This window comes from Amphibalanus amphitrite, unplaced genomic scaffold, assembly GCF_019059575.1.
Source record: "Amphibalanus amphitrite isolate SeventyFive unplaced genomic scaffold, NRLGWU_Aamphi_draft 000877F_arrow, whole genome shotgun sequence".
Classification (NCBI taxonomy): Eukaryota; Metazoa; Arthropoda; class Thecostraca; order Balanomorpha; family Balanidae; genus Amphibalanus; species Amphibalanus amphitrite.
In genome coordinates this window covers 190,444-207,213 of record NW_024882371.1, presented here as the reverse complement: position 1 = coordinate 207,213, position 16,770 = coordinate 190,444, and the positions used below count along the sequence as shown (strand labels likewise).

The 16,770-nt window shown below is 46.0% G+C and overlaps 3 protein-coding genes across 3 annotated transcripts; all 3 read left to right on the top strand.

Annotated features, from left to right (window-relative positions):
* Nucleotides 1-776: 776 nt before the first annotated feature.
* On the top strand, nt 777-4,368 carry LOC122367550 (shematrin-like protein 3). Its single transcript, XM_043340762.1, has 3 exons — nt 777-851; nt 3,576-3,718; nt 4,088-4,368. The coding sequence occupies exons 1-3, from the start codon at nt 843-845 to the stop codon at nt 4,269-4,271; spliced, it is 336 nt and encodes a 111-aa protein (XP_043196697.1). The 5' UTR covers nt 777-842; the 3' UTR covers nt 4,272-4,368.
* A 3,949-nt stretch (nt 4,369-8,317) lies between these two features.
* Nucleotides 8,318-10,110, top strand: LOC122367560 (glycine-rich cell wall structural protein-like). Its single transcript, XM_043340786.1, has 3 exons — nt 8,318-8,349; nt 9,086-9,222; nt 9,726-10,110. Exons 1-3 carry the CDS (start codon nt 8,341-8,343, stop codon nt 9,901-9,903), a joined length of 324 nt encoding a protein of 107 aa, XP_043196721.1. The 5' UTR covers nt 8,318-8,340; the 3' UTR covers nt 9,904-10,110.
* Nucleotides 10,111-13,759: 3,649 nt separating this feature from the next.
* LOC122367549 (acanthoscurrin-1-like) lies at nt 13,760-15,312 on the top strand. Its single transcript, XM_043340761.1, has 3 exons — nt 13,760-13,842; nt 14,497-14,633; nt 15,013-15,312. Exons 1-3 carry the CDS (start codon nt 13,834-13,836, stop codon nt 15,200-15,202), a joined length of 336 nt encoding a protein of 111 aa, XP_043196696.1. The 5' UTR covers nt 13,760-13,833; the 3' UTR covers nt 15,203-15,312.
* The last annotated feature ends 1,458 nt before the right edge of the window (nt 15,313-16,770 follow it).

The following is a 16,770-nucleotide window of genomic DNA, read 5'->3' as shown; positions in this document are numbered from 1 at the left end:
CAATAACTTAAAACCTAGCTTCAATAGACGCCACCAGGGCGAGGACCGAAAGTATGACGCCACGCTGACGTCACTCAGGAGGCAAGCCATTGGTTGGCCGATTCGTGTAATACAATTGGCGAATACGCGGCCGGGAGGCCCACCGCCTGCCGGGTTAATCGATGATACTCTCAGATCATAATATGACAAAGCAGGCATATAAGCAATTAGTGCAACCCTAGCTGATAGCTACTAAGAGACACACTGAACCTGATTTGACCAAATCTGCACCTGATCTGCAGTCTGCACCAGATGTGCACCAAATGTGTACCAGATGGCCGTCGTGAAAACGGCTAATGCAGTCCAAGAGGAGCGTTGCTACGGCTGATTTTATGTGAACCTTTGACAATAGACAGCATGACTTGCAGTTGCTCTCACGTAATGCCTAACTAATCCGATTGTCTTGAAAACCTCAAATATCGCATAACATGAATTGCTCGACAGCATCGCAACAATTCTGAGAATAACAAGTCTGCCATAGGGCACATAGCGTATGCTATGCATGACGTCGCCTATTCTGATGACACTCTGCCAATTTAATGCAACTTATATACATCACAACGCAACACAAAATGCTTATAGACTGAACCTTCATGATCATTAACAGACACAAAACAACTACTGAGTATGTATCTTCCTGCTATCAGGATGTTGGTGCCACTACTTTGCGTTGACCGGGCTGATGTACCGATACAAGGCTATGGCTATTTTCTGAGCGTCCAATGACGTAGCACGCTCCCAACTATAAAACGGAAGGTCATCTTCTTCAGCGTCAGTCGCTAAGCCAGTGAGCAGAACTCAACATGAAATCGGTAAGTAGGATTGCACAATGGGTTTGTTAGTGACTACCGGGCTGCTGCAGCATTGCTTTGACTATTGCGGCGTGTTTTCCGTGTTGCCTAGAGAGGACATTTTCACCTAACAATCAGCGACTTACATCAACAAAATAGCGCCAATAGTGCAACTTGATTAGCCAATGACTAAGGGTAGTCTCAAGTGGACTAGATATACGAGCAGGCGATCTGAGGGCATGCAATGTTTAAAATACCTTTACCTAACGCATGGGATGGTGATAAGCAAAAAAACGTAATATGATCAAACGTTACATATATGCCTGTTTATCAATAGTCACTGCGTATTTTATTCGTTTCTGTAGTAGTTTTATCATGTAGAGAAGAGCGGGGAAAAGATGCCCAGGGGTTTGTAATGTCATAAATTATTCGAAAATGGCAATCGGAAAGAAAAAACTTGGAGTTTCAACGGAAGAAGCCGACATCATTTTTTTTTTCTTCACAAAATGCCACACTTTTTTGCTTGAAATATTATAACTTTTTTTGCTATTGATCATTTTCCTGAAGTAGTGAAAGGGGGCACCTTATCCCAGAGGGCGGGAAAGACGCCCCCTGGGGCTGGGTAAGATGCCCCTCCGCACTACAAGTGACAAAAATGGGCACGTGAGCTGCCTAAGCGAATCAGTTCCATTCGAGCCTGCGGTAGACAGTTAAAAGCCATCATAAGGGCCCTAAAAAACCGTCATGAGGGCTTCATTCAGAGGTCATCGTGAGGGCCATCATAGTCCAACGCCCAAGCCTCCGTGGTGCCGTTCGTAGATCGTTGTTGGGCCCTTATTAGGTCTTCATGAGACTTGAGGGCCCTTAAGACAATTGTTAGGGACCTCAGATGCCAGCGCGGCACGTGAGGCCAGCGTGGGAGCTCTCAAAGAGTGTTGTAAGGGGCTTCGGAGCCAATAATGGGGCCCACAGAGGCCGTCGTGAGGGCTCTTAGAGTCAGATGCCGCCCAAAAAGTTGGCGTATGGGCCAAGAGACCGATATGGCGAGCACCTGACCGTATTGTGCTCTCAATAGTCCCGAATCGGCTTTTGTCTCTCTTCACAAGTATGTATGTACTAAATGATTCGACGAGTTCCTTAAAGGGCAACCCACGGACTTAGGGGGGCGTCTTTCTCCATCAGGTCAGGTGGCATATTTCCCAAAGTACCGAATTAACATTTAAATCATTACAATTTGTTAACACTAAAACTACACCCTGAAACAACTAGTTGGGAAAAAGTACATGGATATAAATGTATCACGACAATAGCAAGGGACTTTAGAATTACATATCTTCTTTGATATTTAAAATGTTTTGACACTAAAATATTTTTTTTTAAAGCAGCACATATAAAACAAGCAACCACCAGCCCACCGTTGCCCAACTGAGCTTGGCAAATTTTTGTGCAGTAAACAAGGAAGGTTTCTGCTTTATGCTAAGAACATGAATTTCCAGGTTTGATTTTTTGTTTTGCCGTTAGAAGGGGTGGGGCGTCTTTATCACCCTGGGGATCTTACCCCACTCTACTCTAAACATGGTGGGAGCTTACAATCTTTGACCTTTTTCGGTAGGCTTACTGATATTTTCTCTTTCACGGGACAACGTGAAATGAATGTTTCTGTAACATTGAATAGTTGTGATGCTATACGATGGAACGAAACGTATTTCCAATCGCAAGATGCGTTGTTGCATTTATTGCTTAACCCTAGAACGCCTAGGGGGGGGGGGTTGTATCAACCCCCCCCCTGAGGTTTTTTCGAAGTGCACGCTAAACGGCTTGTCGTAGCGGGCTGAAATTTTCAATACCCTCTGGGGCAACCTTTGCGCATCTTTTGCCGAAAAAAAATTGATCGGGTCATGTCAGGTCACGGAGTTATGACGTCATAAGAGGTACAGCCTCCGGCCGGATTTTCACAAACTGAGTGCCAACGCCCGAGGTTTCCTGCCGGTGGTACGGACATCGGTTGATGGATCGTGATGAAACTCCCCATGCATGTTGGGGCAAGTATTGGCTATCATATGGTATAAGAAATTTGACCGGGTCAGGTCAGGTCACGGAGCTATGACGTCACAAGAGGAACAGCGTCCGGTACTATTTTTGAAAAGCGCCCGAACCACTATTTTGCTAATTCTTGTCACCTCAATGGGAATATGCAGCAATATTAGCTTCTATAGGGAGCAAATGGACCTCCCAAATCCAAAAATACAATCAGATTTCAAAAATTTAAATTTTGATTTTTCGAATTTCTGCCGCCGACTGTGACCTTGCCGACTTCCGGCACTCCCAACGCGCCATTTTTAGAGCTAGGGAAACGATATACATACCAAACGATAGAAAATTGATCAAGGAACACGATAGTGAAGGTTTCAAGTCGATATCTCCCACCGTTTTGCCGCAATCGCCGCCGAAAGTTGAAAAAATTCTATTTTTCCGAAAATTTGACCTTTGACCGGTCAAAAGTAGGTCAAATGTTGACCTAGGACCAAAAAATATACCACCAATCGCGAGATCTCGTTGAGAGCAATCCGTTGGTTTTTTTCGCTAAGCTCTACGACCTTCCGTTTCGAAACGCCAGGGGTCCAGGGGTCGTAACCCCCCCCCCCCTGGTCGTTCGTGTTATGAGAAATGGCCTGGTCGTGCGAGGGTTAACAGATAAAATGTTCAACATCATCTATTGGTGATTACGGTGACTTTTGGTTTCAGTTTGTGACGCTGTGCCTTCTGGCGGCGCTAGTGGCGGCGGTGACCTGCCGACCCGAACAGCAGGCAGCCGCAGAGGTCATCAAATCAGACGCTGACCAGCCTGTGGCCTCCAAAGAGGGGGACCTGGAGGGCTCTGAAAGCTTGTGAGTTGTAATGAACGACAAATAAAGCGACTGCTGACTACACCTTTTTAAAGGCGTACATACCCGTCCCCTTTCCTGACTACTTTTTATGGTACACCTTGATTCGGCTCACGCACTATGTACAATTACATACATTTATAGCACAGAGCCTCTTTACTTAGACTTTATTAAACCTTTTTTTAACTTCCTGAAGAGATACCATACCCCAATAGGAGAAAATTATTTTTGAAAAAAAAAACTGTTGCTTGCCAATGGACTTAATTTCTTTGACTATACCAGTTTCCATAAATATAATGTGTTGCCACTTGCCAGATGCCAAAAATCTGCATTTTTCGCTCACGATGCTGACTTGAACCATCTCTACCACAGATTGCTCGGACGTCTTTTGGGAGGCGGCCTCCGGAGGGGAGGAATCGGATACGGCGGTCTCTACGGCCGCTATCCGTACGGAGTATATCCGTATTACGGATATCCGTTTGGAGGATTCCCTTACGGAGGATTGCCCTACGGAGGATATCCGTACGGGGTGGGGCCCTACGGATTTGTTGGATAATATCCGTACTTCTGATCTTCTGTGTCTCTTCTGTGTGTATACCCATGCTAATTCTTCTTCCGTGCCGAGGAGATGATGAAACAAATAAACGAAAGTGTAATGCTACTTATGAAAGTGTTTCAATATTTTGCTATAATAGTGGAAAAAGGGCTTTAATATTACAGACACATACCATCATCAAGCAAATTGTAGGGAATTTGCTCAGTCACATTCGTTTAGAGGCCATGAACTACTCAAGTTGACCTAATTATCTGACATAAAAGACGCAGTTTAGGAGTATTGATGCATGTAAAATTTGTGCACTATCATCAATACCAATTGAAGAGGCGATTTTTCTTGCACACGGAAAGCTGGCTAAAAATGGAGAGTGAGGCCCCGTCCCCACTTCTTCCCAGCTCTGCTCCCAACCAACTGACCAACTCTTCGAAATGAGTTTAACAGATTTAAGTGTCTCTTCATATCCATAACAGGGATGCACCGGTATGCACTTAGTTTCTGGACAAAAGATCGATTAATACAAGCGAGGGGGTGAAGCGAGTGAAGCGAAGTCTTACTTTGAATAACATAAATTTCTGAGTATGAGCGTCCGTCCGGCCGTGGTCACGCTTCTGCTAGGCTTATATCTCAGCCACCAATGCAAATGGACCGATTCACTTGCTGTATTTTTTAGGGTCGTTTCATTCCTTCTACCAAGTATTAGACTACCCTGATAGATGTGGGCTATCCTAATGCACGTGCAACGTGCAAAATGAAGAGGTGTCACTTTTGTAACAAGAAGGCTATCTCGGCAACTACTGGGTCGATGGCGCTGAAACTATAATAGGCATCCACCGGGCAAGGCATTTATTTCCATGTGTCACTGTTTGGGTGCACTACTGCACGTGCACTCGTGCAGGGGTCGCTTTCAGATCTCGAAAACGCGGCTAGGCCGATAACGCTCAAATTTGGGGCACCATAGGGACCGCCGATTTGGGTACCATGGAAAGTCAGTTGAAACCCAGTTTTCACGTACGCACGTGTAGGGTGACGCTTGCACGTCTCTGGGCCGATTTCCACTCAAAGGTGGCACACCGCTCGACACCGGTTAGTGCGTTGGCGTGCACACTGTACTTACAAGCCAGTTGGAAGTACACTCTCGCACCTCCGGCTCCGCGCGTCCAGGTTCACTCGCTCGCCCGCCCATTTGTCGCCCTCGAAGGGCGTCTTATGGTCCGTATCTCGTAAACTGTCGTAGCTATCATATACATAATACATACTTAAGCATAGTAAATGATCATTCAATATAGCCTGTCCCGTTGGTAGAGCATCGGACTCCCGGTAGTGAGAGCCCGGGTTCGAGACGCTCCGGCGCTCGATATATGAGTCTCCTGACGGGGATGGTGTGCGGTTGGTGGGAGCAGCCGCAGCCAGTTGATGTCAGTTGAATGGGACAGGCCGTGTCCGGCTTTGAAGGGCACGTTAAAACTTTGGCATCTAAATTCTTTCCGTTACCCGGAATTGGGCGATCGGACGGTTAGGGGTATAGGAGTCTACGCAACAAGCTTTACTTAGCGACTAGCGTAGTCTCCGGCTCTGTCGATCTGTCCATTCAAACATTCGAGCTAAATTTATATAAAAAAGAGAGAACTATAAAGATCAATAGGGAGCTAGAGAATAGAGAGAGAGCTAGAACTAGAGAACTAGATCAATAGAGGACACCCCTCCAAGTGTTTTTATTAGGAAGGGAGCTAATAGCTAACACGCGGCCCAAGGCTGCATATTGGGAGCACTACCGGAGGAAAGCATGCGTGTCCTAGTCAGAGCACACTGCAGCCCACTGTACGCGTGGAGCGCTGTAGGATCTGCTGAATAGCGCGCGGATGCCGTTTGTATGCAGCGAAGATAATTCTCTCGGCATGCCTGAACGGCGACCGGATGGGGACTCTGCGGGGGCTTGGTAAAGCAAGCATCGCACTAAGGAAGATTGTAAGTGCAGATTGGCGTCTGGTTCAAGTAAAAAAGAAAAAAAAAAAACGCTGCTTCTTGCCGCCATACAGTGGCCCGAAGGGGGGACCATCAAAGCGTCCAAGACCGCAGCATCCAAAGTACGCAACATCCAAAACCGCAGCGTCCAAAGTACGCAACGTCCAAAATACGTCCAAAATCGGGTATATAGGGAGCATTCACAACGTCCAAAACCGAAACATCCAAAACCGCAACATCCAAAACGTATCATCCAAAAACGCAACATCCAAGGACGCATCATCCAAAGTACGCAACATCCAAAGTACGCAACATCCAAAGTACGCAACATCCAAAACCGTTAGGTTAGGTTAGGTTAGGCTAGGTTAGGTTAGGTTTCCTTATGCCCGGTAGGCATAAATCAGTAGGTTAGGTTAGGTTAGGTTAGGTTAGGTTAGGTTAGGTTAGGTTAGGTTGGGTTTCCTTATCCCCGGTAGGCAAAAATCAGTAGGTTAGGTTAGGTTAGGTTAGGTTGGGTTAGGGATAGGCAAAAATCAGTAGGTTAGGTAAGGTTAGGTTAGGTTAGGTTAGGTTAGGTTAGGTTAGGTTAGGTTGGTTTTGGATGTTGCGTGCCTTGGATGTCGTGGTCTTGGACGTTGTGGTTTTGGAGGTTACGTACTTTGGATGTTGCGTTTTTTTGGATGATACGTTTTTGGACGGTGCGGTTTTGGATGTTTCGGTTTTGGACTTTGTGAATGCCCGCTATAAACCCGATTTTGGACGCATTGTGGACGTTGCGTACTTTGGACGCTGCGGTTTTGGATGTTGCGTACTTTGGATGCTGCGGTTTTGGACGCTTTGATACGGACCCGGCCCGAAGATGTTCATCAGGAGTGTGCCTCAGATCACGCAGACTGTCTGAGATTCGATACCGCCTTGCACTTTTATTAACCGTTAGCTCGTTTGTTGCTTGTGTAATATGTGTGCCAAATTTCATTGTAATCCAAGCTCAAAAACCGAAGTTCTAGCAGAAATTTGTGTGAAAACTAAGCGCACACACGCCATGCATAATACCCGGCACCTAACGTGCACGCCTTTGCTTGTTCGTGATCCTTGGATGAATCCCGTGTGCCCCTCGGACAGCTTTTTCCACGACTGTCTGACAGGCGTATATTTCCCCTCCGTCATGGCTGCCTCCACGAATGTCTGACAGGCGTATATTGCCCCTCCGTCAGCTGCCTCCGAGACTGCCTGACAGGCGTATATTGCCCCTCCGTCAGCTGCCTCCGAGACTGCCTGACAGGCGTATATTGCCCCTCGGTCAGCTGCTTTCACGACTGTCTGACAGGCGTATATTGCCCCTCCGTCATGGCTGCCTCCACGACTGTCTGACAAGCGTATATTGCCCCTCCGTCATGGCTGCCTCCACGGCTGGCTGACAGGCGTGTATTACTGTATTGCCCCTCCGTCAGCTGCCTCCGCGACTGTCTGACAGGCGTATATTGCCCCTCGGTCAGCTGCATACGAGACTGTCTGACAGCCTCCCAAACGTGTGATGACGTCATCGAGGCATTGAACGACGCGGATCTCTGCGAATCTGGAATGCCCGGCCCGCCGCCACAATTATATAACACCCAGTCAGATCAGATGCCTGAAAAATCAGCGACGTGCTCAACGATCTCTGGAAATTCAATGCCATCGTGTTTTGCTCTGAACAGCTTCCGCTGTATTTTTGCTGATTTTGGCAGTTTTCCGAGGTTAAGGTATCAATCATGGAGCTCTGTAAAGTGTGACGCGTTACCTTTCTTGGAAATGTGCCAATTTGTTTCACTAACCTCCTAAGCTGATGTGATGACCTTCAGAAAACATTCCATGGTGATAAAATGCACGCCTACGGGATTGGCTTTGATTCACTAAATGGTCGAAGAACCCTTCCTTCATCCCCTGAGGGATAGGAGATTTAACCTTAATCTGGGACACACTCATAGACCGGTATGGCAAGCATTCTGAACGACCCGAGGTCATTTGGAATTTTCCGGGGGCCTGAATGACGTATCCCGGAGGCTACCTATAAAACGGAGGATGTGCTCGGTAGCATCAGTCGCTGATTAAGCGAGAAGTGATCAACATGAAAACGGTGAGGGTGACTGACTGTGTTTGGGATTCGAGTGATTGCTGGCGTGGCTTAACAGACTGCGAATGGTGCGCTTATTATATATAGTTTGAGTCGCGCCCTTTTATACGCGGAAGTTATAAATCTGACGAAAGGAGCTGAAACCGCTGGAACAATTCGATGAATATCGACGAAACTTTTTGGGGCGAGCATCGCTGTTTCATTCGGTTCCACTTCCGGTCGTGTAAGGGTCCCTGCACCGAAAACTTCGTGCTGATCTTAAGCCTTTCGTTGTTGTTGTCGTTTATGGGCTTAAGGGCAGCTTTTCTTTTTGCCTGCTCAATTATTACCGAGCTAATGAAAGCGTCAATTAGTCATCCCACCAAGTCCTATAGGTGATTAATGTATTTTGCAATACTTTTCGGTTTAGTGAAGCCCTTTCAGGATCATGTAACTAGAGTAGGTATAAGTGTATATAAGGGGGAGATGGGGGGAGGGTAGAAGCAGAAAATTGGACTGATTCCAACCACCGACTGAGGCGCAAAGTAGCTGTAGGTACCTTTTGGATGGGATAATATCCCGGTGAGTCAGCTCACAACTTCCAGGTATTCGGGGTCTAACTGTATTACGCAATGAATAGGAATTAGGATCTAGCAACAAGGCAAGGCCACATCGACGAAAGATTCCCACAGGTTGGATTAAAAGCATCTTCCGAAGTCATGTGTGCACTGTGGGTGACCGCGGTTACTTTTGGTTTCAGTTTGTGACGCTGTGCCTTCTGGCGGCGCTAGTGGCGGTGGTGACCTGCCGACCTGAACAGCAGGCAGCCGCCGAGTTTACACCGGATGCTGACCAGCCTGTGGCCGAAGCTGGAGACCTGCAGGGCGCTGAAACTGGGTAAGTCTCTAAAAAAAATTATCTTGCTCATTATATGGAATGATTTTGTAGAGCAGATGTGTCGACTGCTGTCGACCACATTCTGCACACGTGTCTTTCAGACGGGCGCATCTATCCTCCTAAGGATTACCCATCCTTTTCATTGACCATTTATCCATCCCATAACAGAATCAATGGCTTTATCGCAGACGTTTGCAAGTAGGTTTGAGTTTATATCCATTTAACCACTCAACACGTGGTCTTAGAATGGTGTAAATTGGCCGGAATAGATACATCCCATCCGATCCAATGATATTATATTTTACCTAGACCTTGTCCAATTAGGGAGAAGACTATTGAGAAACATCAAACACTGATTTCATCTGCTTTTTAACTACCTATGCAGTATGAACGCATTCAAGTGAACGTTTAAGGGCGGTCTGACAACACTATATCTGTAAATACGGAAACATCCGAGCTTATTTACCAATTGTTCTGACGTCGTGTACTTGCTGTTTTCGCAGCATTTTTGGCCGACTTCTCACGGGACTCATCGGAGGAGGCGGTCTTGGCCGTGGACTCGGACTCGGAGGACTCGGCGGAGGATACGGATACCCGTACGGAGGCGGGCTGGGATACGGACGGGGCGTGGGACTCGGATACGGACCCGGACTTGGCTATGGACTCGGCCTCGGACGTTAATTTCGGCATAGTTTGTTCAGTTGTGTGCATTTCTTAGAGTGTACTCAGTGCTTTATCATGTACTATGTAGACGCCCAATAGAGGGTTTTTTGATTGACGATGACTTCGAAACATATTGCCTGAGATGAAGAATTGCGAGCTTGTTGTGTTTGCCGGAAGTTATCAAATTTCGTGCATTGTTTAAACAAAATAAATTGTGGTGAAATGTCTAAGCATTTTCAGAATGTTATCGTGCACTACTCTTCTTCTGGAAGCCTAGAGTTAGGTTTGCATTTCTTTCTGCGAGCTGCTTTCTTTTCCCGCGAAATGTTAGGATATTTTCGACGTAGCGACACGCGGTAAGCGGCATTCAAAAAAGCGTAAAAAACAATGAAGAAAACACATCGGTTATTTCTTAGATCAGGTCAAAGGTCAAGTCGCCAGAGGTTATCAAAGGTTAAAATTTGTATATATCAACAATTTTCAAAAAAACGCGCGCATAACTCGGGAACCAATACATCATAGAGTTACAGCGCCGCAAGAAGCGCATTTGATAGCCCTTGCAATGTTCTTTCGCAAGCCTGTGCTCAGATTTGACCTCAGGTCAACAGTTTAGCCTCCAGACGGCAAATCTCCAAAAATCGCCGTTAAACAAATTTTTTGTGCAATAACTTTTGACTTATGAAATTGACGACGTTTATTTTGCCGGCACCGTGTTTCTCTCGTCGAGACGCGTCGAATGAACTATATGTTCACCTTGAAAGGTCATTTTGAAAATTTGACCTCAGGTCAAGGTCATGACCTGATCGGAAAAGGTCATGTTGCACATCAGTCGATCCGTATCGTCGAGATGAACACGTCTGAGGTGTTCTCATCGCTCTAGCCTGTTTCCATCAAAAGGTATTGTTAAAAAACTGCTGTGGACCTTTTATGACCTGATATGACCTCAGGGACATTATAAGAGGTCACGGGTGCCATTTTTTCGGTTCAGTTTGTCAAGTTCATCTATATTCCGATGCTTGAGAGTGTTTTAAATGGCGTTCGTCCAAAAAAGGCGCCTTTCAAGCTTCTCTCTTTGAATGGAGATTGGAGAGGTCGCAAAAATGGACTTTACCTCAGGTCACCGATATTAAAATTCCGAGAAATACATTTTGTATATACAGTAACTTTTATCAATCACCGAAAGTTCAGTCGGTGTAGCTATGACGAGGGTTCTAACTTTTTCTGAGGTGAGGTCGCTTGACATGACCTGGTGACCTGACCTCAAGGAGCCTGGGTCTGAAATTTTCACATGTGCGAAAAAAGATACATTAACAGGTGTACCGAAAACGGTGGCGCTCCGGGCCTATTTTTGAAATATCTGCGAATACCGCAAGGGGTTGTTCAAACACCCCCGGCCCGGTGCGGGTTAATCATCTTGCCAGTGCTGCCTCATCGGTGGATTAGACGGAGACATTCGTGTGGGAAGGACGTTCCACTGGTTATAAACTTTATTTTTGGAGACATTTTTGGGCGCTACATGCAATTCTGACACCACCCGGAGGCTCATCACCTCGTGACGTGCACCTTAGCCGGATGTTTGACGATAGTGACAGGAGGGACATCGGTGGCCTCCACGCAGTTGTTCTGCCCGTTGACGGATGAAACAGCACACAAGATGTCTCACCTGACCACAACGCCAGCTGCCAGTCCTCCCTCGTCTAGGTTTGGCGCTCTTTGGCAAACTTCAATCGACAATCCTGCTGGCACTTCGTGAATTTTGGTCATTTCGAGGTTTTTATGACCTTATCTTCGAATTTTCATGGATGTCTGTGCGAATTGTGATATGTTAGATCGGGTGCCGGCCGCAGTAAGCTATTCTGCTAGTTTTCGGGTCGACTGGCGCCGTTTTGTCACCGACATATTGACCACCATTAGGCGACGGACAACACTATTCGACCGCCACCCTTGCAGCCATTCTATAACTCAGGAACCACTGGACCGATCGGGACGAACGAAACACCATTCGAATCAGGGGGTGCGATTTTTTCAGCCGACTCGAATATGGTGACCTCAGATGACCTGTGTGACCTCAAAGGGTCAACTTGGCGTTGACGCCTATTACAGCCACATTGTATAACTCAGGAACTACTCAGCCAAGCGAGACAAAAACACCACCAGCCGATTCAGCGTATGGGATTGCATCAGCCGTTTTGAACATGGTGACCTCAGGTGACCTCTGTGACCTCGAAAGGTTAAAGGAAATAGTTTACTTTTAACGTGGGGTTCTGAACTGGAATAACAGTTTTGTAGGTTGAGCTGAGACTAGCTCAAATCAAAAGCTGTTATGGTCCAACGGTCACCCTATAGACGAAGATACTCCATTTCTCGTTCCGAAAAGAGTGCCTTGCAGAGGAATGCAGCCACGTCAACAGCAGTCAATTAGCATTCTGCTTACAGCCAATGGGTTTGTACTACGCAATATTTTTGGTCAACGCGTAATAAACTTCCGTGTCAAACAATATCTTATGTTATATCTTATGTAGAATATAGCTCTTCCAAAATTAAAATATGCCTAGAAAATAAACTCTTTTTTAATAAACAGGTGTTATTTTCTTTGCATATCATTATGAACATACAAAATCATAAATCCATTGCAAAAAACTAATTTCGGGAAAGTGAACTATTCCTTTAACTTTACGTTTTCGCCTATTGCAGCCATTCTATAACTCAGGAGTTACTGGGCTGATCGAGACGAAAACACCTTCAGTCGAATCAGCATATGCGATTTCATCAGCCGTTTCGAATATGGTGACCTCAGGTGACCTCAGTGACCTTGGGAGGTCACATGACCGTTGTTGCCAATGACTGAATGCCAATGACTGAATTGCCAATGAATGAATGTTGCCAACGTATACATAGCCACGCTGGATCAGAGAGCAGGGGCAATGGGCATCTCAGGGTAAGTCCAAAAAGAAAATTGATCGGTCCAGTACCTCCTTAGTTATAGGATGGCTACCATAGGCGATTACGATCATGTGACCTCCCAAGGTCACCGAGGTCACCTGAGGTCACCATGTTCAAAACGGCTGATGAAATCGCATACGCTGAATCGACTGGTGGTGTTTTTGTCTCACTTGACTTAGTAGTTCCTGAGTTATGCAATGGTTGCAATAGGCGTCAACGCCAAGTTGACCCTTTGAGGTCACACAGGTCATCTGAGGTCACCATCTTCGAATCGGCTGATTAAATCGTACGCCCTGATTTGAATGGTGTTTCGTTCGTCCTGATTGGTTCAGTGGTTCCTGAGTTAAATAATGGCTGCAAGGGTGACGGTCGAATAGTGCTGTCCGTCGCCGCCTCCGTCAGCTGACTCCGCGACTATCTGACAGCTCCCCAAAAGTGTGATGACGTCATCAAGGCAATGAACGACGCGGATCTCTGCGAACCTGGCATGCCTGGCCTGCCGCCACATTTATATAACACCCAGTCAGATCAGATGTATAAAAAAAATCAGAGACGTTCTAAACCATCTCTGGGATTTCAATGCCATCGTGTTTTAATCTGAACAGCTTCCTCAACATTTTCGCTGATTTTGGCAATTGGTCTGCAGCTTATCAACCATGAAGTTCTGAAAAAATGACGCGATAGGTTCTTGGAAGTGTGCCAAAATTTTCCAACCTGGAGCGCAGATGTGATGACCTTCAGACATCATTCAATGGTGATAAAATGCACGCCTACGGGATTGGCTTTAATTCACAAAACGGTCGAGGAAGCCCTTCCCATCCCCTATGGGGTAAGGTATTTAATCCCAATCTGAGACACGCTCATAGACCGGTATGCCAGGCATGCTGAACGACCCGAGGTCATTTGGAATTTTCCGGGGTCTAAATGACGTATCGCGGAGACCACGTATAAAACGGAGGATGTGCCCGCAAGCATCAGTCGCTGATTGAACGAGAAGTGATCAACATGAAAACGGTGAGGGTGACTGACTGTGTTTGGGAATCGAGTGATTGCTGGCGTGGCTTAACAGACTGCGAATTGCGCGCAAAGCAGTTTGAGTCGCACCCCTTTATATAGAGGTTTTATACGTGATGGAAGAAACTGAAACAGCTGGAGCAATTCGATGAATATCGACGATTCTTTTTTTTTTGGGGGGGGGGGGGGCGAGCATCGCTGTTTCATTCGGTTCCACTTCCGGTTGTGTAAGGGTCCCGGCATCTAAAACTTCGTGCTGATCTTGAACCCAATTCTTTACTGTTGACGTTCAGGGGATTGAAGGCAGTTTTTTTTGTTTGCCTTAATTATTACCGAAATAATAAAAGGGTCAATTATTCATCCAGCCAAGCCTTATAGGTAATTCACTCTATTTAATAAATCCTTTTCGGTCTATGGAAGACCTTTCAGGGTCATGTAATTAGAGGATAAATGTATCTGTGTATGTGTGTGTGTGTGGGGGGGGGGGGGGTAGGAGCAGAATATTTGACTGATTCTAACTGTATTACGCAATGAATAGTATCGAGCAGCAATGCAAGGCCGCATCGTTGAACGATTACCACAGGTTGGATTAAAGGCATCTTCCGGAGTCATTTGTTCACACACTATGGTGAACGTGGCCACTTTTGTTTTCAGTTTGTGACACTGTGCCTTCTGGCGGCGCTAGTGGCGGTGGTGACCTGCCGACCTGAACAGCAGGCAGCCGCCGAGTTTACACCGGATGCTGACCAGCCTGTGGCCGAAGCTGGAGACCTGCAGGGCGCTGAAACTGGGTAAGTCTCTAAAACGTTCAGCTTACTCATACTCATAATAAAGCCAGACAGCCAGATAGCCGTTCGTGAAAACAGCTATTATCCACTAGCAAATGACCTTGAGAAGATTTATGTAGATCGGCCAGAAGAGAAACATCCCATCCAATCCCATTGCAATGCCATCTGTATGTAAATATGCAGACTAACTAGTCCAATGTGAGAAAAAAAAAACAACTAAAAACTTGCACGCTGATTTAATCTTCTACAGCTGCATATTCATAGCAGCTTTACAGCAGTATTGTTACATTTTGTTTGCAACCAAGGGAACTTCAGTGTTTTAACTTCTGTTTAACTTCTGTTTTACAGATTAGCTGACACCCTTCATGTGCTTTTTCCGCAGTATTTTCGGCCAAGTTCTGGGGAGTCTGCTCGGCGGAGGTCTTGGTCGCGGACTGGGAGGAGGAGGTCTCGGTCGTGGACTGGGAGGAGGTCTTGGCCGCGGACTGGGAGGAGGTCTTGGCCGCGGACTGGGAGGTCTCGGTGGTCTCGGACGTGGATTGGGCGCTGGAGGACGCGGCTTTGGACGTTAATTTCCGTATTTTTTGCTTTGTTTTGAACATTTCGTATGGTGCACTCACTGCCTTATCATGAAGACGACCAATACAGGGTTTTTGATGGACGTGAAACTTAGAAATATGTTGCCAGAGACGAACTTGTTGTGTTTTCAGGAAGATATCGAATTCTGTGAATTTTTCGAACAAAATGAATTGCTTCGTAATGTCTAAATATTTACGGAATGTTGCCGAGCACCACTCCACTACCGGAAGCCTTGGTAAATTTTGCACTTTTTCTGCGATCTTTTTTTTTAACCTACGAAACATCAGGACTCAGGATATTTTATCCACAGGATAAGTCATCATGCAAGTATACTGTACGCTGTGCGCATACATATTGCATATTTTCAAGACGTGTTTTCGCGAACATCTTCTAGGTATATGATCAGTGTGTCCCTCGATATAGATTACCTACATTGCATAAAACTGTCAATTCATCTGGACACAAGCTATTAGTTAACCCATAGCCAGCCCACAGCCTGTCCATAAAGCGAAGGACCAAGGGGTTTGGTATGTACCAGCCTATGGAGATTGGCTCCTATGCGCGTAAAAACACTAAAGTTAAGCTACCACGTACATGAATTGTGGAGTGAATTGTGGAGACCTTTAAAACAGATTCCTACCAGTCACTCTGCTTGTACTCTGCCGCATACGACCACTTTACCGCTAAATTCTAGTTAAATTAGCGGCGCATTAGCGAGGAATTTAGCGGTTCAATCAACCCTCTCGGCCGGGGCAATTGTAGAAAGACGATGGTCCGGCGAGTAAATTTGAGGAATTCTGAAGATTCGATCGTGTTCTCCACTCAACTTTTCCGCGTAAGATGCCGGTTTGCGTATCGACGTAGCTTGAACGTCACGGATGCGGCGGCCGCAAACGTAAATCGAGGTCCCGAATTCCCTATTCCTCAACACAGGCGGCGGCCGGTTGCTGGTCTGCGCAATATGGCCGCCACCGTTAGACACTACGGCCAATAGGGTTGAAGCGGCAGTGCTCCCCTGTGGGGAGGGTTCTCCCTCTCTCCCCTTGACGAATATTTGCGATAGCTCCTGAACGCCTAGAGATTGGAAGTCGAAAGTTTCAATACCCTTTCTCCATTAATTTGAAATCCTCTGGAGTACAAATTTGAAACTAGCCCTTTGATGACGTCGTAGGGTCATAAAGTTATAGATAACTACTAAAAATAGAGTTTTAGAGATAAATACAAAATATCAACAAGGAAGTGTAGCGTATGACCAAGAAAAACCAAAAGCCTTGACCTGAGGTCACAGCTCGGGTCAAAGACCCGAGCTGAGCTATTAGTTTTCTTTTCGCAAATATCTTCAACAAAAATGGCGCTAGAGCTAAGATGAAGATACCTACTAGAGATGTCAATCGGATACCAACTTTTTGGTATACCGATACCAAACCGATACCAACTTGGTATTTGGTATCTCAATCCTAATGTACTTGGTATTTTGTTGGTATTATAAGCCCTCACAATGTATAAGAGGTTGAGAAATTGGTAAAAAGTCTATATTTCCCTCATGTTATGAAAATGGTTC